The sequence below is a fragment of the Dama dama genome, chromosome 4, assembly GCF_033118175.1.
Source record: "Dama dama isolate Ldn47 chromosome 4, ASM3311817v1, whole genome shotgun sequence".
NCBI lineage: Eukaryota > Metazoa > Chordata > Mammalia > Artiodactyla > Cervidae > Dama > Dama dama.
In genome coordinates, this window is record NC_083684.1 from 69060773 (window position 1) to 69082117 (window position 21345).

The 21345-nt window shown below is 57.7% G+C and overlaps 2 protein-coding genes across 6 annotated transcripts; both read left to right on the forward strand.

Annotated features, from left to right (window-relative positions):
* The first annotated feature begins 490 nt into the window (after positions 1 to 490).
* SYT5 (synaptotagmin 5) lies at positions 491 to 7274 on the forward strand. Of its 4 annotated transcripts, none has more exons than XM_061136866.1 (10): positions 493 to 760; positions 1236 to 1431; positions 1906 to 2008; positions 2553 to 2725; positions 4548 to 4667; positions 4783 to 4950; positions 5263 to 5430; positions 5628 to 5745; positions 6015 to 6148; positions 6725 to 7274. In XM_061136866.1, exons 3-10 carry the CDS (start codon positions 1930 to 1932, stop codon positions 6923 to 6925), a joined length of 1161 nt encoding a protein of 386 aa, XP_060992849.1. In that variant the 5' UTR covers positions 493 to 760; positions 1236 to 1431; positions 1906 to 1929; the 3' UTR covers positions 6926 to 7274. The 4 variants fall into 4 exon arrangements, with proteins under 4 accessions (XP_060992865.1, XP_060992849.1, XP_060992859.1 ...); XM_061136876.1 differs by having other exon boundaries at positions 1286 to 1431; XM_061136882.1 differs by lacking the exon at positions 1236 to 1431 and having other exon boundaries at positions 491 to 760; positions 5631 to 5745.
* Positions 7275 to 9653: 2379 nt separating this feature from the next.
* On the forward strand, positions 9654 to 20048 carry LOC133052112 (dynein axonemal assembly factor 3). Of its 2 annotated transcripts, XM_061136893.1 has the most exons (12): positions 12539 to 12771; positions 12899 to 13024; positions 13116 to 13238; positions 13514 to 13643; positions 14253 to 14364; positions 16846 to 16861; positions 17000 to 17086; positions 17518 to 17559; positions 17838 to 17969; positions 18341 to 18430; positions 18959 to 19135; positions 19923 to 20048. In XM_061136893.1, exons 1-12 carry the CDS (start codon positions 12664 to 12666, stop codon positions 20004 to 20006), a joined length of 1227 nt encoding a protein of 408 aa, XP_060992876.1. In that variant the 5' UTR covers positions 12539 to 12663; the 3' UTR covers positions 20007 to 20048. The 2 variants fall into 2 exon arrangements, with proteins under 2 accessions (XP_060992870.1, XP_060992876.1); XM_061136887.1 differs by lacking the exons at positions 16846 to 16861; positions 17000 to 17086; positions 17518 to 17559; ... (2 more) ...; positions 18959 to 19135; positions 19923 to 20048 and adding exons at positions 9654 to 9754; positions 10017 to 10159; positions 10505 to 10598; ... (1 more) ...; positions 14534 to 14608; positions 14693 to 15318 and having other exon boundaries at positions 12589 to 12771; positions 13514 to 13646; positions 14244 to 14364.
* Positions 20049 to 21345: the final 1297 nt, after the last annotated feature.

The following is a 21345-nucleotide window of genomic DNA, read 5'->3' on the forward strand; positions in this document are numbered from 1 at the left end:
AAATAATATTGAGGTGGGTTCCTGATGTATAGGTACTGAGGCAAACATGCCAGGAAGGTAGCTAGGGGGATTCACCGTTGGCACCTGAAAATGTAGGTTTGGACAGTTGAGTCTCTCTGAGAAGGCCCAGGGTGTGGGCAGCGTGGGCTCCGTGCCCTGAGCTGGGAGCATGGAGGCTTGCCTTCTGGGCCTAGCCCTAGGGGAACTTAGAGGGTGGAGTGAAGCCAATTTGCTGGTGAATTTCAGGCTTAGTCTCCTGTCTGGATATCTGAAAACCCTGGCCTCCGGAGAGGGTCTTCTGGGTCCTAGAACCCGGTATCCTGGAGCCCGGAGTGGCTCTTTGGGCAGCCGCGGAGTCTGAGGTGGAGAGAAGAGGGCTGGATGCCAGGATGGCTAGACTAGAAGGCAGAAAATCCTCCGGACCAGGATAAATATCCGTGGGCGCCCTGGTGGTTCCAGGCTCGGGGGCTAGACGAGGGGCAGGGCGGCCTCTCCACCTACGGAACACGCACGCGCGCGCGCGCGCGCACACACACACACACACACACACACACACACACACAGAGGCTCTCTCCCACATTCATATACGGAGGCGCACACGCGCACACACCGGGGTGGCTCCATTCGGCCGCGCCCTCGCCCCACAGCGCTCAGCGATCAGCACTGGGGACAGCGCCAGTCACCCGCGTGCGGGGGCGGGGTCCGGGCGGGGCCGGCGCCTCTGTGTCTCTCCGGACGGTCCTGTCTAGCCGCCGAACAGGTAGGAGCCGCTGGGACCCCCTCCCCAAGCTCCATGCTCATTCCCATCCCTAGAGAGATGCTGTGTGTGTGTGTGTGTGTGTGTGTGGTGAAGGGGATACCGGGGGAGACCAACAGATGGAGGGGGAGGGCTGGAGCCTGATTCCGAGAGAATGGGACTTAGAGACAGGTGTGAAGACAAAGAGCCACAAGGAAAGGAGGCGCAGGCGGGGGAGAGGATGCGAGACCTCGGTAGACGGGGACTAGACAGCAGGCAGAGGCCAGCCAACCCAGACGGGGGAGCGGCGAGAAGCCGATGGGGAGATGGACAGAAATAGGGAAGGCGTCGGTTTGGAGAGGAATAGAGACCCAGTCGGTCACGAGGACAGGTGTGAAGACAGAGCTCCGGGCGCGCGGGCGAGATAAACAGACTGTAAAGGATGCGGGGGCCCAGCCAAGGCAGCAGGGCAGCCGCCCGCCGCCCACATTCCCCGCAGGAGTGGGAGACGGAGGGCAGCCTGAGTCTTCACGCCCCGTTCCGGGGCAGGTGTGGAGGGAAGAACCAGCTGCGGGCGCGAGCACGGACCTGCAAGGCCGCGTCGTTCCCAGCTCCGCCTGTCTCGGGTGTCTGGGTCTGGGGTCCCAGGCGGAACTGGGCTCCTAACCAGCTCGCGCCTCCGGGACTCCGCTGGTGTGCGTAAGCCCCACCCGTTGTCTTAGCAACAGGCCGTTGCCGGGGCAACCAGCACTCCCTTCACCCCGCCCGAGCTGAGCCAGCCGTTGCTCTGGGCAACCCGGTGCGCCGGTTCCCACGCCCGTCTTAGCCCACGACTGGTTCAGGCCCCGGGGAAGAGCAAGGAAGGAGGAGAAGTAATCGGGACTGGATTCCTGGGGGGCCTAAAGGGAGGGGGCGTCCCTTTGGACGGGAACGTAGTCCCGGAACCCACGCCAAGCCTCCGCCCTCCATAGCAGAAAGGCTAAAACTACAACTCCCAGCACGCCTCGCGGTAGTCGATCGGTTCCTACACGGCCGGCTGCCCAGGGGGCCGATGGGAGTTGTAGTTCTTTGTTGTTAGGCGGGCTCAATGGACTCACGGGGTGGTTGGGGGTGGGGGTGGGGGTGGGGGTGGGGCTGGGGGGGCCTAGGGCGTTTGCGTGCCTCCGCAGGAAAAACCGCAAGACCCCGCTGTCATGTTCCCGGAGCCCCCAACACCCGGGCCTCCAGCGCCCGACACGCCTCCTGACTCGAGTCGCATCAGCCATGGCCCTGGTGAGCGAGAATGGGGTGGAGTAGAGGGAAAGCCTCGTCGGGATTCTCGGGGGCGGAATCCGGATTGGGTGTTTTCAGGCTGGTGGGCTGACAAATGCGGGTAAGGTCATAGTAGGAATCTTGGATTGGAATCTAAATGAAATGAATAAGGAACAGGTTTGCAAGAAAATGAAGACCCACATCAAGGGTATGGAATGGAATGGAACCTTGGATTGGTTAATTGGAAGGTTCACCTCTCCCTTCTTTTAAAGATAGGGAGACTCAGGGAGAGGTTAAACCTTCTTAAAGCACAGGGGTTGAGCAGAAAAATTAGGGTAGAAGAGGAGGTAGAACTAATAAGCAAGAAAATCTAGATGGTGTCAGCCTGCCATAAGGCTTCAGTTTTATATATGAGATGAGCTGGAAAGAAAACATGGGACTAAAATGGAATGGACATGGCTGGAGGGAAAACAAGGCCAGGATTTCAGCTAGCACACGGTCCAGGTCTGAATGACCGGGTTGCTTCTCAGGACCTCAGTGTTTGCTGTTTCCATGCCCTCTGCAGTGCCCCCCTGGGCTCTGGCCACCATCGTGCTGGTCTCAGCCCTCCTCGTCTTGAGCTGCTGTTTCTGTCTCTACCGGAAGCGTTGTCGGAGGCGAATGGGCAAGAAGAGCCAGGCCCAAGCCCAGGTTCACCTTCAGGAAGTGAAGGAGCTGGGCCGGAGCTACATAGACAAGGTGTGGCCTGACCCAGTCCCTCAGCCCTGCCCGTTCCTGCGCCCATGCTCCTGTCAATGGCCCAGCAGCTCCCCTGTGTGTCTAGCCCTAAAGTGGATCTGGGGACCTGGAGATGAACCAGACACTCCCAAGAACCTCCAGTCAGACGGGGAAGTCAGACGTTCACACAGACATTCACGACACAGGGCCGTATGTGCCACATTAGAGGCAGTACAGGGCATATGGGAGCACAGAGAAAGGAGCTGACAGCCCGGAGGGTCTGAGAAGGCTTCCGGAGGTGACTTCCGTGTACAGACCCAGAGGGACTCAGTTAACTGAGAGCAGAGAGAATGACATTCTACCTCAAAGGAAGAGCACGTGCTGAGGCTTGGAATCCAGATTCTGAGGGATATTCGGAGAACAAGCTCGTTTTTCACAATAGCTGGGATATAGCATAAAGGTATCCTGTACTCTAGGCTTCCCAGATGGCGCCAGTGGTAAAGAACCTGTCTGCCAATGCAGGAGACAGAAGAGACGTGGGTTTGATCCCTGGGTTGGGAAGATGCCCTGGAGGAGGGCACAGCAACCCACTCCAGTATTCTTGCCTGGAGAATCCCGCGGATGCAGGAGCCTGACGGGCTGCAGTCCATGGGGTCACAAAGAGTCGGACACAACTGAAGCGACTTAGCACACACGCATATACTCTGTGCTTGAGGGTGAGGCTTCTAGAGAGCTCAGTGGTACCCACGTAATGAAGGGAACTGGGAGCCACAGAAGTTTTGAGCGAGAGAGGGACAAGGTCACAAGGGCTTTAAGATGAATCCCCTGGAGCCCACGTGGAGGACAGATCTGGGGCAAGGAGGCCAAGGAGGAGGCTGTAGGGCAGTCCAGAGAGGTTGACGCCAACATGAGTAGGAAGAGGCCATTGGCGCGGAAAGCTACAGGTTCAGGTATCTGAGCATTATACCTCTGAATGCAGAGCGGAATGAGGCTCTCCTGGGAGCCAGAGAGTCCTAGGTTTCCAACAGAGTAACTGGCTCTGTGACCTTGAGAAATTTACTGTTTCTGTCTCTGAGCCTCGAGGTCATAGTCCATTACTAGTATTTCCTCTCCTCCCTTTTCAACAAATAGCTGTTACAATTGTCACCCGTAAGGGATGCCCTTTAGGGTCCTGGCGTCCAGTCTCCAGCCCTCTCCCCTAAAGCCGGTAGCTCCAAACCCTGTCAGCATCAGAATCACTTTGGGTCCTTGTTGAAATGCAAGTCCTGGATCTTGCGCCAGACTGACTGAGTCAGAACCTCTGAAGTGAAGGCATTCTACCACACTACCACTACTATTCACATTGCATTTTGAAAATCAGTGACTAGAAGTCTTCTGACTTCGTTGTGCTAGTTTAGAATGGCAAATATGCGCTAGATGTGCTATTTTCCCTCCATGTTTTTCCGCCCAAGATCACTAATCAACATAGCAATCTGGACCATCACCCCAATACGTCCATTAACGTGTGAACTAAAACCTGCGTCCATCCTGTAGGCAGCGAGACGCCGCCAGCGCCTGTTCTTTTAGTCTAGGCATGACAAACACACCTCACGTGCGTCACAGCATGTGTGTGCTACCGGTAGCAGACATCACTAATCAAACACTGACCAGCATGCCACCGTGTGTGTTGTCATGGCGCGCCCCCCCGCCTCTGGCAGACATCACTAGTCAAACACCGACTCTGCTTAGCTTGCAAATGTTCAGGTTTAGCCAGAGGGTTCTGTGACTCTCCCTTGGCTTCCGGGCCTGGAGGACACCACTGTCAGGGGAGGAGTTCACCAGCCCTTGCCCCTGGCTCCCTAAGGTGCAGCCAGAAGTGGAGGAGCTGGAGCCGACGCCCTCGGGGCCAGGGCAGCAGGTGGCCGAGAAGAATGAACTAGGACGACTGCAGTACTCACTGGACTATGATTTCCAGAGTGGCCAGGTGGGTGTGGAGGCGGGGGGAAGCTTTGGACCGGAGGGCGTCAGGAGTTCTAGTCCCTTCTTGGAGGAGGCTCCAGAAGCGAAGCTGAGACGAGGGTCCTCTCATCACTGTCCAGCTGCTGGTGGGCATCGTGCAAGCTGAGGGGCTGGCAGCCTTGGACATAGGTGGCTCCTCTGACCCCTACGTGCGGGTCTACCTGCTGCCAGACAAACGGAGGCGGCACGAGACCAGGGTGCATCGGCAGACGCTGAACCCTCACTTTGGGGAGACTTTTGCCTTCAAGGTGAGCTCATGGCCTCAGGGCTCCGTGCCCGGCAGCCCGTCCCCAGTCTAGAACACTGGGCGCCACAGTCCCTTCAGCTTTTACTGGCGGCAGCTACCACTAGCTCTGTGGACTATTCCACTGGACCCTGTGCTGTCCCTTCGAGAGCACTGCTGGCCCCTGGACTGCTCTGCTGGCCCTTGGGCTGTCCCACTTGGGCTCCATGGACTCCCCCGACTCTTCCTTTGGACCCCCACTGCCCCCACTGACCGCCTTCCACGTGGATGTGCTGCGCCTCACTTTGTGCTTTCTGTGCGCCCGCCCCTCACCCAGGTCCCCTACGTGGAGCTGGGGGGCCGGGTCCTGGTCATGGCGGTGTACGACTTCGACCGCTTCTCCCGCAACGACGCCATCGGGGAGGTGCGGGTCCCCATGAGCTCCGTGGACTTGGGGCGGCCAGTGCTGGCCTGGCGCGAGCTGCAGGCGGCGCCTCGCGAGGAGGTGAGCGCTCGTGGCCACGCCCCCACGGCTGGGCCCGTCCACCTCAGGCCCAGGCCAATCAGAGCACAGGCCTCCGGGGTGGGGGCGGGGCTCGCTCCGGACCGTACCATTCCCAGTCGAGTGGGCGGGAAGGAAGGTCGAAAAGGGGCTGCAGGCGGAGCCCGGGCTCCGGGGACCGGCCCCTCTTCCTTTCTCAGCAGGAGAAACTAGGAGACATCTGCTTCTCCCTCCGCTATGTCCCCACGGCCGGGAAGCTCACCGTCATCGTCCTGGAAGCCAAAAACCTGAAGAAGATGGATGTGGGAGGGCTGTCAGGTGTGCGGGAAGCCACAAACGACGGCGGTGGTGGGCGGAGCCGGGTCTCAGACTAAGGCTCCCGCAGTTTCTGGGCCCTCGAGGGTCTCACAGGGGAGAGGACGGTCCAGGCTGCCGTGGACGGTTTAGATTCGATTTGGGCACAGAGAGAGGGGGGGCCTGAGGGGTCCGTGGGCTACCTCTATGTTGTTCCGAAGAAGAGCCTCGGGCGTTCTCCTTGGACTCAGCAGAGTGAGGGGGGCTAAAAGAGTCCTCCTCCCTCCCCCCAGATCCGTATGTCAAGGTCCACCTGCTGCAGGGCGGCAAAAAGGTGCGGAAGAAGAAAACCACCATCAAGAAGAACACTCTGAACCCCTATTACAACGAGGCCTTCAGCTTCGAGGTGCCCTGCGACCAGGTCCAGGTGAGGGCACACCTGCCCATCGCCCCCTGCCAGAGCAGCCCTTCCCCCTGAGCCCCAGGCCCTTAGAAACCCCCATTGCTACGGGAGGAGAGACTCTTTAGCAGCCCCTAGGAGCCAGGTCTAAGGGGTCTAATTGTGTTCCCAGTCTGTTTCCCCGACGAGGACCAGGAAGCCCCGCCCACCCAAACAAGACGGGACGCCCAGCGCCCGCCCGTAGGAGCTCTCGTTACTGAGAAAAAGAGACCCGCAACCCTAAGGCCAGGCCCACCCACCCATTTAACAGTCTTGAAGATGTGCCCCCCATTAGGACCCTGCACGCTGAGGAGCCTCTGAGCAACAGAGGTCCTGAGGGTTTATTTGCTTTAAAACCTGGTCGCAGGAAGACTCCAGTGCACTCCTGTAAACGTCCAGCAGGGCCCTCACCCCCTCCCTCTCCAAGCTCCAGATGAAACCTTAGCCCAGGCACCTATGGAGGCTCCCTAGAACTCAGGGAGGGGGTCTCCTTAGCAATAATAATAAGTCCCTGTGCGTTCTTACCCCACTTTCTGTCTCCTCTTCCTCCCCTGCCCACCCCAGAAGGTGCAGGTGGAGCTGACTGTGCTGGACTACGACAAGCTGGGCAAGAACGAGGCCATCGGGAGGGTGGCCGTAGGGGCAGCGGCCGGGGGGGCTGGCCTGCGGCACTGGGCAGACATGCTGGCCAACCCCAGGCGGCCCATTGCCCAGTGGCACTCGCTGCGGCCACCTGACCGAGTGAGGCCACCGCCAGCACCATGATGCCCACCCTCAAGCCCCTGACCCCAGGCCCCTGCCCAAAGCCACGCCCATGCCCACCTTTAAGGCCAACACTCCCCCACTCTACCCATTCCTGCCTTCTCCCCCACCATTATGCCAATCATGATAACTTGCCAACTCCCCCGATACAGCACATACCCAGAAGCCCCAGGGGCCCCTGGGGAAAGGGAGGCAGTCTGGCCTCCCCCCACCCCAGGGTCCCACCCTCTGCTTTGACAATCAGTGATCCCAGCCTACTATCCCCTTGGCTCCCAATGCCCCTTTCCTGTGCAGGATCACCCACTCCTGTCCCCAGTCTGATTCCTACACCACTCCTGGGACCAAATAAATATTCAGCAACTTTGCTGGCCTGGACCAATGCTCCTTGATGGGGGTGCACAGGGGTGGGGGCTGGGAACCCAAGAGGGGCCCTCCAGGGGTGGGATCACACAGGGGCGAATGAGGACAGGGCTGCCTATCCTGGAAATTCACACGGAAACTCACCCACCCACTCACCCACCCCTTCATCCAGCCACCCTGTCACCAGCCCACTCTCCCATTCACTTCTTCATCGATTCATTCACTTAGCCCTCAAAGCTTCAGTTTCCTCATCTGAAAAAATCGTGATAATGGTAATACCTACTGCATGTTTGCTCTGAGGAGTCAGTGAGAACTCACTTAGTTGTTCATGAATTTATCTGCTCCCTTGCCCATGATTTATGTAGATTTTCATACCCATATTCCCCTCCCTTCTATTTTTCCCCTTCCTTTCATCATCTGGGGTGCAGTTTCAATCTCTGGTCAGGGAACTAAGATCTCAGAAGGCACGTGTCATTAGTCAGTCAGTCAGTTCAGTTGCTCAGTTGTGTCTGACTCTTTGTGACCACATGGACTGCAGCATGTCAGGCTTCCCCTGTCCATCACCAACTCCCAGAGCCTACTCAAACTCATGTCCATCGAGTCGGTGATGCCATCCAACCATCTCATCCTTTGTCGTCCCCTTCTCCTCCTGCCTTCAATCTTTCCCAGCATCAGGGTCTTTTCCAATGAGTCAGTTCTTTGCATCAGGTGGGCCAAAATTCTCCCCCTCCCCCCAAAAAGAGACACAGTCAAGAGCCAGATCATGTAGGTGCTAGGAGATAAATCTAACAAGCTGGGATTGTCTGTACCTGCAGTGAGGACCCTCAGGAGGTTTCAGAGGGAAGTGGCATGGCTTGGTCTACTTTTAAGATTCCTCTGGCTCCTCCGTGGAGGAAGTGTTTTGGGGAGTGGTGGTGATGAGGATGAAAGGCAGTAAGTCTCGCTGGAGAAAGTCAGCATCTGGGGCTCCAGTGGGCTGAGGGACTAGAACCCTGGAGGGACTCAGCCATCATTTCCTTCCCAGTGCCCAGGACTGTCCTCGCCAGGCAGACGAACCGCTGTTCAGTCCGCCACTCACCTGCTGACTTCACGTTACCCTTCCCATTTTACAGAGTGGGAAATGGAGGCAAAGAAAGAGTGACTGACTTGTCTAAATTCACGCAGCTGGGTGAGCAGAGGAGGCAGAGAGCCAGCGCTCTGTGGGTGCTGTTCCCTGAGCTGAGTGGTGGGGATGATCTAGAGACTTGTCTCACTTGAGTCCCTGACCTTGTGGGACTCGCAGACAGGTCAATTCATGGCATTGAATTGCAAGGGGGATTCTTAACCACTGGGCCACCAGGGAAGCCCTTACTGCAATTTAAAAAAAAATCCAAACTAATGCAAAAAAGAAATCCAAGATGGAAAAGTATTAAAAAATTAATGGCAGGATCTGACCTTTACTTGGGCCTCCTTGCCCTCGTCTAATCCTGGCCCTGTTATAATAAAACTTTATTTACAAAAGTAGACAGCCTGTGGTCATAGTTTGCCAATTTCATTTCTTAAACGACTGCATTAAAATAGCATTTTCTTCCTACAGGTACAATAGTTGTAACTAACCTTGAGACCATTGATAATAGTAAACTATAATAAAATAGGAAGTGGTGAATTTTAAGTATGGTTACTTTTATTTAGCGTATTTTACTGAATTTAATTTTTAATAATTAATTTAGTAAAACTAATTTTTAGTAATGATTGTGTGTAACAACCAGGTCACAAAGTTTCCTAAAATTTAGCAACCAGGGGCCAGGCTAGCTGGTCCCAGCACTTGGCTGTGTATCCCACCTGGTGAGAGAACTCCTGTGCGGGGACACCGAAGTGTACAGTTTGAGGTCTAGTTCACCTCAGTTTAACTTGGGTTTATCAAGATTCGGTTCTATTCTGTCTAAATGTTGGATCGATCCAGGCCTCCTGCTTCCAGAAATTTGGACCGCCCCAGGCTCCGTCCCAGCCTCTCCTGGCCCCGCCCCTTCGCCGGCTCTGTCGTCATGACGACGCGTCCTCAAGCCCTCAAGCCCGGGTGGTCGTCCCTCAGCGCTTCCATTGGCCAAAAGTTCGCAGCCGGCAGGTCTCGCTCACTCTCATTGGTCCGTTGGTCGCGGCCGTGCCAGCCCACACACTTCCATTGGCCGAATGATTGAAAAGGGCGGGGACTATGAGCAGCAGTTGAGGAGGGGCCTTCGGACCTGAGCGCAGCCCAGAGCGGGGAGGGAGGGGGTGTCTCGGGTTATTTGGAAGGATAAAGGTGAGGCGGGTGGAAGGGGCGAGAAGTCGGGGCAGGTGCGAGGGCAACAGGTGGGCAACGGAGACTCGATGTTTGGGGATCCCCAGGTTGTGCGGACCGCACGGCGATGACTACGCCGGCAGGCTCGGGCACGGGCTTTGGCTCTGTGTCCTGGTGGGGCCTGTCCCCGGCAGTGGACCTGCAGGCTGAGAGTGAGTCCCCCGCTCAGGATCACAAATCGTGCGACACTGCGGCTGCCTTCACAGCCTGGCAGACAGCGCGCTAACGTTCTCGGGGGCTCCAAGGGCGCCCCCGTCCAGTGGGCAGTCTGGATGCCTCTGTGGACTCCGAGTTCCGGAACGCTTAGAGGCACAGCTCCGGTTGAAACCGAGGCCAGGGGTGCAAGTCCTGCTGAGGGTGGCTGCAGGGGACGCTCTCCAGGTCGCAGACTCCAGCCTGCTATCATCTTACCAGGTCCTCCTGTGGATCCAGATTCGCAGGCTGATACAGAGCACGAGACCCCCGAACTAAATGTCCTGCTGTTGGGTTCCGTGGATGGGCGGCACCTGCTACGGACCTTGGCCCGGGCAGCTCTCTGGCCTCGAAGGAGGTTCCACGTGAGCTGGGATTATGGGGTCTTGGAAGGAGGAGGACGAAGATGAGAGCCCAGTTCCCTGAGTACTGGAGGGAGGAGGGGGCTGGGGACCCAGACTCCTAGGTTCTGGGGAAGGATGGGGCTGGAGTTGGGGGCTCCTGGGTTGAAGTGGGGGGAAGTGTCTAAGGATGGGGCCTCCTGAGTAGTGACAGAGAGGAGGGTTCTGAGTGCCCACGTTTCTGTGATTGAAAGAGTGGGACTGGTACACAGTTCTGTCGGAGGAGGGGGCTGAAGTTTCCCACTCCTGGGTCTGCTGGGAGCCAGGGACACAGATCTCAGAGTCGTTCTTCCCTGTCCATCCTTTTAGTTTTATGTGCTGGAGAATAATCTGGAAGCTGTAGCCCGACATGTGCTGATCTTCAGCCTAGCCCTGGAGGATCCTGAGAAGATGGGGCTGCAAGGTCAGGAAAGACCCAGGCCATCTGGCCCCCATCCCCTCCCCGCTTCCTGCAGGAGTTCTGGCATTTCAATGGTGAAATTAAGCACTTGGCACATTGTTCCCTATTCCATCATTTGCTCACTCACTTGGTAGCCCTTACAGCCTCAGCTCTTCCTACCTTTGAAATGGGGTGAAAAAGAATGCTTCCTAGAATCATTCAGAGAATTCCAGGAGATAATCCACATAAAACTCTCAGAACTGTGTGTAACACAGTGTAAGCATTCAAAACCTCCTGATGAGGGGGAAGCCCAAAAGAGATCCAGGGACTTCCTGAGAGGTCGTGAGTCCCCCGGAAGTGGGGACGGTTTGGCTGACCTGAGTTCCATCCTGCCCAAAGCCTCCTTCAGGCCTGAGTCTCCCCTAGTGAGAGGTATGAACCTCAGGGAATCTGCCTGGAGGAGGCATCCTTGAAAGTGAGACTATAACGAGGAAGGGGAGGAGGAGGATTTGGGTGGGAAATTGACTATTTTCCAGTAACAAAAACTTCAGTTTGGTGCCTAGAGCCAAGTCTAGACTCAGGCAGGCTGTGTTCAAATTCTGACTCTGCTTGCTGTGTGACCTTGGGCTAGTGTCTATCCCTTTCTGGGCTTCTGTTTCTACATTTATAAAATGAAGATCCTAAAAGTTCTTCCACCATAGAATTCTTATAAGGGTTTAATGAAAAAAAAAAATGCATGGGTCCTGGCTTATGATATAGACTCCACACATATTAGCGATTATTGTTACCATGATTAAGGATGGTAGGTGTCATTAACAGCCCAGGGCTTTCAGAAGACATTGCACAGATTCCTTAATGCACCTTGTAAAGGCTCTTAAACTAGAACTTAACTAACCTAACTAAAAGTGTATCGTTCTCTCTTATAAGATTCTTAAACTAAAATGAAACTATATATTGATATCGATATATATTGCATATACAACTAAAGGTAAATAGTTCTGTCTTAGTCGCTCAGTCGTGTCCAACTCTTTGCAACCCCTATGGTCTGTAGCCTGCCAGGCTCCTGTGTCCGTGGGATCTCCGAAGCAAAGATACTGGAGGGGGTTGCCATTCCCTTTGCCAGGGGATCTCCCCGATCCAGGGATCGAACCCCGGTCTCCTGCATTAGCAGGCAGATTCTTTGCTGCTGTGTTACCAGGGAAACCCTAGTTCTGTCTTAAAAGATTCTACTAACACACATATATCTTCATCTCCATCTATATCTTATAACTTTTCCTTTTTTTCCCCTTAACCTTTCCTTTTGTAAGGCAAGAGAAACTTAAGCAGGAAATTCAGGGTTGGGGTTACCTGCAGGGCATGGGGGTAGGAATAGGCGAGGAGACCCAGGTGAGGTGTAAGTTACTCTTCATATTTTAGCTTTGGGGATGGGTGGGGAACTTGCCTGGGTCCGCCATGTTCATTACACGACTATGGAAGAATACGATCGCTATAAAGTGGGTATGCGTCGCCGTCACGGATCTCACGTGTGGACTCACCCTCTGCTCCCTCCGTGTATGTTCTCCCCTGTCCCCGCAGAGAGAAGCGAGACCTTCCTGGAGGTGTGGGGGAACGCGCTGCTGCGCCCCCCTGTGGCCGCCTTCGTGCGCGCCCAGGCCAGCCGCCTGGCTCACCTGGTGCCGGAGCCCGACCGCCTGGCGGAGCAGCTGCCCTGGCTCAGCCTGGGCGCCCTCAAGGTGCCTCCGCGCGGCCTCCGACTGTCCCCTCCGGGGACCCGGGGGGCGGCCGGGCCGTCCGACAGGGTCTGCGTGGATGGAGCGGGATGAGGGCTCCCCGGCTCCCACCGGGCCATATGGCCCAGGGGGTGGCTTCTGCTGTCGGAGCCTCGGTCCCTTTAGCGGAGAGACGCGAGAATCGTTCCCCACGCCCCGCGGGGGAAGGGAGGGTCGGGGGGAGACGCCGCGGTCCCTGCAGCCCCCTCTCCCTCGTTCTCCCCCACGCCGGCCTGGCCGCGCAGTTCCGCGAGCGCGACGCCCTGGAGGCCGTGTTCCGTTTCTGGGCCGGAGGGGAGAAGGGGCCTGAGGCTTTCCACATGAGCCGCCTGTGGGACTCGAGGCTGCGCCAGTACCTGGGCTCCCGGTACGACGCCCGGCGCGGCGTCAGCGACTGGGACCTGCACATGAAGCTGCACGACCGCGGGGTGAGGGCTGGGGCTGGGGGTGGGGCTGGGGCTGGGGCTGGGGTCCCTGGTCCTGGCGGTGGAGGAGGCGGGGCTGGGGCCGGTAAGTTTCACGGAGGCTTCTTTCCTCGCTCCCCGCTCCCTCCAGGCCAGAGTCATCCACACCCGCGAGTTCAGGCGCTGGAGGGACACGGGCGTCGCCTTTGAACTCAGAGACTCCAGCGCCTATCACGTGCCCAACCGGACCCTGGCGTCCGGTCGCCTCCTGAACCACGTGCGTGCGCCCTGGCTGCTGCCGCTTCTCGCGTGTGGGGAGCCCCAGAATCCGAGTTCCCCAACATTATCCTCTCTCCCTGCTTTCCCAGCGCGGAGAGCGCGTAGCAGCGCGCGGGTATTGGGGGGACATCGCCACGGGGCCCTTCGTGGCCTTCGGCATCGAAGCGGACGACGAGACCCTCCTGAAGACCAGCAACGGGCAGCCGGTCAAGGTTTGAGGCTGGAGGTGCTGGGGACCTAGTGCCTACGCGAGGCCCCGCCCCTGCCGCCAGGCCCCGCCCCGCCAACCGGGGCCCCGCCCCTCGCTACGTCCACGTGACAGCCCCATCCCTCTACTTCCCAAGCCGTCTGGAAATCTGAGTGCGCCCCCAGATGCCCGCTCTGGGGGTGGGGGCGGAGGAAGGGGGCGTTCTCTAGGCCTCTCCCCTGCCACCCTGGCCCCGCGGTCCTAGCCCAGCGTCTGGCCACGCCCCTTCTCCCCACAAAGACCGCGGGCGAGATCACCGAGCACAACGTGGCGGAGCTCTTCCGAGAGATGGCCGCCTGGGGGCGCCCGAGAGCCGCCCAAGGGGACTCGGAGCAGGTGCAGGGCGGCGCGGAGGGAAGCCCGGAGCACGGTAAGCCGCGGACCTGGGCTGTTCCCTTGAGGCTGCAAGCGGGGCTGGGGTGCTCACGTCTGGGGGAGAGCAGGACCCGGACCCTCGTCCCAGGCTTCAGGCTCCGGGTATCTGAAGTCCAAGCATGGACCGGTACGGTGTCTAAAGCCTGGACAAGTGACCTCCCCTTCCCGACATCCGGTCTGTTTTTCACTCTTCTCTTTGAATTTCTCTCACTTTTCTAACTCTTAACACCATTCTTACCATTCTGAATTCCAATAGCAGAATTATGATCAAGAGGCTGAGAACATTTTAACGATGTGCTAGGTTTCAGATTACCGTTGGATAATCCCCCGACCCCAAATCTGGTCGTGCCTCCGTCTACCCATTACCTAGGTTGGCCCTCCCGGGTGAATTAATGACTTGTGTGGCCATGGGTCACCCACTCTCTTTTCTTCTCTTGAATCTCGGTTGCCTAGTCTGTAAAATGGGTTTCTGCCTGCCAAGCCAGTCTTCCCAGAATTTTCTACCCAATAGAAAGGATGACAAAAGGCCTGAAGACAGATGAGGAGAGTCATCTCCAAGCTTCGAGTGTCTGCCTGACCCTGCCCATCTTCCCTTCCCCAGCAGCCCCTGCCCCAGAGCCCTTCACTGTCCACTTCCTGTCCCTCGGTTCTGCCCACACTCTCCACCACAAGAGCTGCTACAAGGGACAGTTCCAGCTTCTCTACGTGGCCTGTGGGTAAGAGAACCTGGGAGGGGCCCAGATCTTCCTCACCCAACCCCTCCTCCGACAGACCCAGGAATCCAGGCTCCCAGACCCTCCGCAATCAGTGTCCAGGTCTCCAGCCTCCCTTCTTCGCTCAGGACCTCAAAGTCCGAGCCTCAGCTTTCCCCTTTTCTCTCCGCAGGATGGTCCATCTTCTCAGCCCCGAGTTGGGGGCCTGCGTGGCCCCCGGAGGACGCCTGATTGTCGAATTAGCCCAGTGAGCCAGCAAAGGGCAGGGCGAGCAACTTCCAGGCCGAGGGCGGAAAGCGGGGCCCCCTAACCCGCCGCTTCCTGTTTCCAGGTTCCTAGTGGACCTGCGGCAGGAGCAGCTGCAGGCGTTCTCCAGCCGGGTCAGGGAGCTAGCACAGGCGGCTGGATTCGCCCCCCACTTGGGGGGCAAGCCCTCGGACACCTTCGCGCGCTTCTACAAGGCCGGGGACTCAGCTCCCAGCCACGAGGACCCGGCTGTGGAATCTGGGACTCCGCCCCCTGAATTCCTGGCCCCGCCCATTGAGGCAACCGACCCACCTCGTGAGGATAGGACCCAGCCCCTTGTACCGGGGACCCCACCCTCTGAACCCCTCAAATTGACCTCAGACTCTCAGGCTTCACTCTTGGAGGCTTCAGTTCCGCCCACAGGGAATCAGGCCCCTAAATCAGAGAATCGGACTGTTCCTCCAGAGACCAAGTCCCCCACCCCCGAAATCTAAAGTCCGGTCCTAGAATGAGAACGCGCTTCTAGAATGCTCAGTTACACTCTCAACAGTCTCACTCAGCGCCAGAGGTGTCGCTAGCATTTCGGATTCCATTCCTGGGATTCTATATTTATTCCTGGAATTCTAGACTGTTCTCTTGAGTTCTGCCTTTCACTCCCAGACTCTGAAAACAGCCTGGAGATCTAGCCCTGGGGCTCTGCTCAGGCCCTCTTCGTGGTCCCCTCGTCCCCAGGCATCCCATTCCTAACTGGGGGCTGGGGGTGTCACCTCTCACATGCTGGTCTACCCTCAGGTGGTCTAAGTAAAGAGAGCCAAGAGCTCTTCTCCAGGTGTCCGTGTCTTTCCTGCCCTCAGTCTGTCTCTAAGGATGGGAGAGGGAGGGGGTGTGGGGGGTGACGAGAGGTGAAGTTTTATGTGCTACCTGCTGAAGCATATTGAAAAGTAGAGATATTACTTTGCCAACAAAGGTCTGTCTAGTCAAGGCTATGGTTTTTCCAGTAGTCATGTATATATGTGAGAGTTGGACTATAAAGAAAGCTGAGCGCTGAAGAATTGATGCTTTCAAACTGTGGTGTTGGAGAAGACTCTTGAGAGTCCCTTGGACTGCAAGGAGATCCAACCAGTCCATCCTAAAGGAGATCAGTCCTGGGTTTCATTGGAAGGATTGATGTTGAAGCGGAAACTCCAATACTCCAATACTTTGGCCACCTGATGGGAAGAGCTGACTCATTTGAAAAGACCCTGATGCTGGGAAAGATTGAAGGCGGGAGGAGAAGGGGATGACAGAGGATGAGATGGTTGGATGGCATCACCGACTCAATGGGTATGAGTTGAGTAAACTCCGGGAGTTGGTGATGGACTGGCGTTGCTGCAGTCCATGGGGTCGCAAAGAGTTGGACACGACTGAGTGACTGAACTGAACTGCTGAAAGCCTGGGCACCCCACACCTGTGTCCTCAAGTGAATCAGCAAACTTTACTGATTGGGTAACAGGTTTGGGGCCCTGAGACTGAGTATAACGTGGTGAAGTCCCAGCCCTGAAGGAGACTGCAATTTAGTGAATGGGCTGGGCCTAGACTCCCGGGTCTGAGGGAGGAGGGGCTGGGGGCCTGGACCCCGGGTTCTGAGGGAGGAGGGCCTGGATCTGCAGGCCGCCAAGGTGAAGGGGTGATCCAGCTGGAGCGTGGCCCGCCCCACCCCTCACGCGCGCCGTTATCTCGAATCCTGGGCAGGGGGAGGAGGGGGCAGCAGTATATTTAGTCTCCGACCTCGCCCCTTATCTCAGTGTCCTCAGTGAGGTTTGAGCAGACCGGACGAGACAGAAGTCCCAGGGGTCTTCAAGGTCACTCCGGACGCTCCCTCCCTGACCCTCCAAGAGCTCCTTGCCCCCGGGGTTCTGCCTCCCTCAGCTCCTGGCCTGAGACCCAGCATGGCGGACCAGTGAGTGAAGACTGGTAACCCGGGCTCCTGAGGCCGGAGGCGGGTGGGGTGTTGTTTCCTGGGTCCCTGTGAGGGGTGAGAGCTGCGAGCCTGGACTCCGGTCTGAGAAGGGAGGTAAGGACAGGAACCCCGGGTGTCGGAATGATGTGAGAGTCTGCGACTCCAACCCCTAGGAGCCCAGAATGGGGAGCTGGTGGGCCGGCTCTGCGGTCAGAAGGGACTATGGGGTCCCTTGGGACACGGACTAGCCAGGACCCAGGCCCACCAGTAACCCCCTTTCCTGGTTTCTCTCCCTCCAGGAGCGGCGGCAGGACGGTGAGAGCGGACATGGGCTGACCCCGAGTGCCCGGGAGGGGGCTGCGGGGAGGGCTCTGGGGAGAGAGACTGCAGCCCTGGAAGGCGGCACGCAGAGGGGGTCCCCGTGGTGACTCAGCTCTGTTCCCCCAACCCCAGGCGGGGGACACGGTCCCCGCGCCCCCTCCTGTCCGACGCCGCTCGTCAGCCAACTATCGCGCCTACGCCACGGAGCCGCACGCCAAGGTGAGGTCGGGGGGCCAGCGGGTGCGCGGGGCCGGTCGGGGGCCTCGCAGGGTCTGGATTCGGGTTCTTAGGGCACCGGCGTCCTGGGGAGAAGGGGCGGAGCCAGGGCCCTCCTGGGACTTTGGTCGCCGGCGGAGCCCAAGAGGAGGAAGGCCTTCATGGGACGAGCTTAGCCGAGGGCCGGCGTCTGATTGGTGCGAGCTTGCCTATGGGCGGAGTCCCACCGCCTCTGGACCTGAGATCGCTTAGAGACGGTGGGCGGCACCTAGCTACAGACTCCAGATTGGTGGATGGGGATGAGGGGCGTGGCTTCCCAAGGGCTGGAGTTGGAGGAGGGACCTGACTTGAGGGGGCGGGGATTCTGATGCTCCTCCCGCCGTCCTTCTTCGGATCTTCCTCCCTCATCCTTCCTTGCTGTCTTACCCTGGCAGAAAAAGTCTAAGATCTCCGCCTCGAGGAAACTGCAGCTGAAGGTGCGGATGAGCCCGGGGAAAGCCTAGGTGTTTTCAGGGGGCGGGGCTTGAACGTTGGGGTGGAGCTTAGGGTAAGCGAGTGGGCGGGGCTTGGTAAATTTGGCGGAGGGGTGGCCCTGGCAGGGAGAGGTGGGGTCCGGGAATATTGGACATCAACCTGGAGGGGGCAGGTCTCTGGAAGCCGGCCTGGGATTAGAGGGCGGGGCCCGGTGAGGGTGACTACGCAGCAGCGTCCTCATCCCAATACTGGGCCGCGGTTCCCGGCACCCCATCCCCAGACCCTGATGCTGCAGATTGCGAAGCAGGAACTGGAACGGGAGGCCGAGGAGCGGCGAGGAGAGAAGGGGCGCGCTCTTAGCACACGGTGCCAGCCCCTGGAGTTGGCCGGGCTGGGCTTCGAGGAGCTCCAGGTACCGGTTCTCATCAGGGACTCCGGCCCAGCCTGGGGTCCCAGGTTCCTAGGTCCGATCTTGCGTCCCTTGGGACTCAGGGGTATACTTACGATGCCCCCACTCTTCTGCTCAGGACCTTCGGGCCTAATTTGCCAATCCTCACCCTTAGGAGTTCAGAAATGTGGCCCGCAGCTGCCTACAACCTCAAAACCCAGAGACTGGTTCCTCCAGCCCAACTCCAGTCCAGATTCTCAGAACCTCTGACTCTAAAGTTCCCCAGGGTCTGGCTTCAATCTACTCCTCCAGGTCCCCAGCCCCTCCTCCCTCAGACCCAGGAGTCCAAACCCCTGGGGTTTCTCCTCACTACACACACCGCATTCCTCCACCAGGACTTGTGCCGACAGCTCCACGCCCGCGTGGACAAGGTGGATGAGGAGAGATACGACGTGGAGGCGAAAGTCACTAAGAACATCACGGAGGTGGGAGGCACTGGGCAGCCTGGGTCCCTTCGGGGTAGGGTGCGATGCCTCTGGCTCTGGTCTCAGCCTGGCCCCTTGCAGCTGCTTACAGCTGCAGACACCAGGAGACCCAGGACAACTCTGTGATCCTGGCAGGGAGGGGCCAGAAGGATGAGCACAATAGGGTCAGGGAATGCTGTTCCAGGCAGAGGGAACAGCACATGCAAAAACCAGGAGGGGACAAAGCAAGAAATATGTTTGTGAACATTTGTGGCTGGAGCCTCAAGTGTTGGTAAGTTAGCTCAAGTGTAGGCCAGGGACCTGTGAGATGCATGTAGCTGGACTGGGATGTGTTGGTGGTTTTCAGAGATGAGGCTGAGGCAAATTGGGATCCAATTACAGGATGCGGAGCTTGGATTTCATCCTGAGGGTGGTAGAGGCCTGAACTAGGGAGAGCCTGGCTAGGGATAGGAGAGAAGTGTAGGGCACAGGAGTGAGGCAAGGAGGAGGAGGAGGAGGGTCTCCACCTCCCTTTATGGCTTCGCCCAGATTGCAGATCTGAACCAGAAGATCTTTGACCTTCGGGGCAAGTTCAAGCGGCCCACTCTGCGAAGAGTGCGGATCTCTGCAGATGCCATGATGCAGGCACTGCTGGGTGCCAGGGCTAAGGAGACCTTAGACCTGCGGGCCCACCTCAAGCAGGTGAAGAAGGAGGACACGGAGAAGGTGAGTGTGGCTCGGTCCAGGAAAGGGGGTGCTTGGGGGAGGAGGTAGTGGGCAGCAATCCTAGGACCCAGCCTGAGGGTGGTGACAGGTGGAATTGTGGGGAGAAGTATCTGGTAAGGGTCCTCCACAAGAAGTCTAGGAGGGGTACAGGAAATGCAAGAGTAAGACAGGATGTAGAAGAGGAAGACAGGAAGTGCATTAGGGAGAATGGAAGTGGCAAGGAATCAGGAAGTGCATGAGGGAGACAGGAAGTCCAAGAGGCAGACAGGAAGTACATGAGTGAGAGAGGAAGTGCAGGAGGGTGACAGGAAGTGCAGGAGGGGGACAGGAAATCCAAGAGGAAGACAGGAAGTGCATGAGGGAGACAGGAAGTCCAAGAGGCAGACAGGAAGTACATGAGTGAGAGAGGAAGTGCAGGAGGGTGACAGGAAGTGCAGGAGGGGGACAGGAAATCCAAGAGGAAGAAAGGAAGTGCATGAGGGAGACAGGAAGTCCAAGAGGGAGATAGGAAGTGCAGGAGGGTGACAGGAAGTGCAGGAGTGAGACAGGAAGTACATGAGTGAGAGAGGAAGTGCAGGAGGGAGACAGGAAGTGCCGGGTGGAGGCAGGAAGTGGGTATATTGGAAAGGATTGTCTGAGGGGACAAGAAGTATTCCAGAACCAGACCCTGCAATGGGCATCTGGAACAAGTGACCCAGCAGGCGGGAGGGCAAGTGGAGGATATCTGAGAGTCTGTAGACCAGGAAGACATGCTAACCTCTGACCCACTCACCCCCCCTCCCCCCAGGAAAACCGAGAGGTGGGAGACTGGCGCAAGAACATCGATGCGTTAAGCGGAATGGAAGGCCGCAAGAAAAAGTTTGAGGGCTGAGCTGACTGCCCACTGCCCTGACCCTGGCCTCGAGGATGGCCCTGAGGAATAAAGCTTCTCTCTGAGCTGGGGGTGGCTGTTTCTCTACTACTGGGGGCGGGGAGGGCGATTAGGTGTGAGAGGCTGGAGAACTTGGGGCAGGAGGGGTACAAGAGCAGCAGTAGAGTTGGGTCTCCACGTGGGAATGCACAGAGGTGCCGAGACCAAGGAGACCAAGGCCCAAACACAGATACCCGGAGGCACAGACAGACTGAGTCAGAGACACGGGCCAGAGAGACACAGGCAGGGACCCAAAGGCACAGGGAACACAGAGATTCACAGGAAGAAGTGAACAGAAAGAGGGAATAGAAAGACAGATATACACGGTGAGGCAGAGATGAGCTTACCCAGGAAGAGAGAAATAAGGACCAACGGGGAGAGAGTGGCAGAGACACAAAGAGACCACACACACACACACACACACACACACGAGCTAGGAAGATAAAGACAGACACAGAGCTAAAGACACAAGGGGCTTCCCTGCTGGTCCAGTGGCTAACACGCCGTGCCCTCAATGAAGAGGGCCCAGTTTCAATGCCTGGTCAGGGGACTAGATCCCACATGCCACAACTACTCAAGGCAGTCATATAAATAAATATTTAAAGAAGAAGAAGACAGAAACTGAGTCACAGATAAGCACAGGGAGACCTGGGGACAAGACACCCACAGACAGACGCTAAGAGAGGCCAATGAGCAGAGACACCCAGAGAAACGCAGAGAGAAGAACCGGCAGACAGACAGGCGGAGTGAAGAATTCAGAGACACAGAGGTGCAGAGAGAGGCGAAAGAGAGCCCCAGAGTCAACCCCCAAGAAACAGGGAGACAGAGGCACTGAGAAGCGCAGAGGGGTGAGGAACCCCTAGAGTTCAAGGTCGTGGCTCGCCTGGGAAAGGGGAGGGGGATACCAAAAAAGATCAGCGTCAGATGGAGGTGGGGGGGGTGAGGTCCCGCAGAGTCTGACACCGCCCTCCCCCACCCCCTCACACACCTGCTGCCCGGCTTTAGCGCCTGTTGTCACCAGAGTGGAATCCTGGTGGCAGACAAAGGGATGGGGGTGGGGAGGGGGCACAGAAAGACGGACGGAGACAGAGGTGGGGAGAAGCTGAGACGGACCCACACAGACAAACAGATGGAGAGTCAAGGAGACAGAGGAGAGACAGACAAGGAACTGTGTATGTGAGGTGGATGCCCAGAGACAGAGAGAAAGCGCCCCTTTCATGGAGGGATAAAATCTCCCTTGGACCCCTTTCGTCAATGAACCGCCTCCAAGGACCAGCTGTAGGGCTGAGCCCAGCGACTT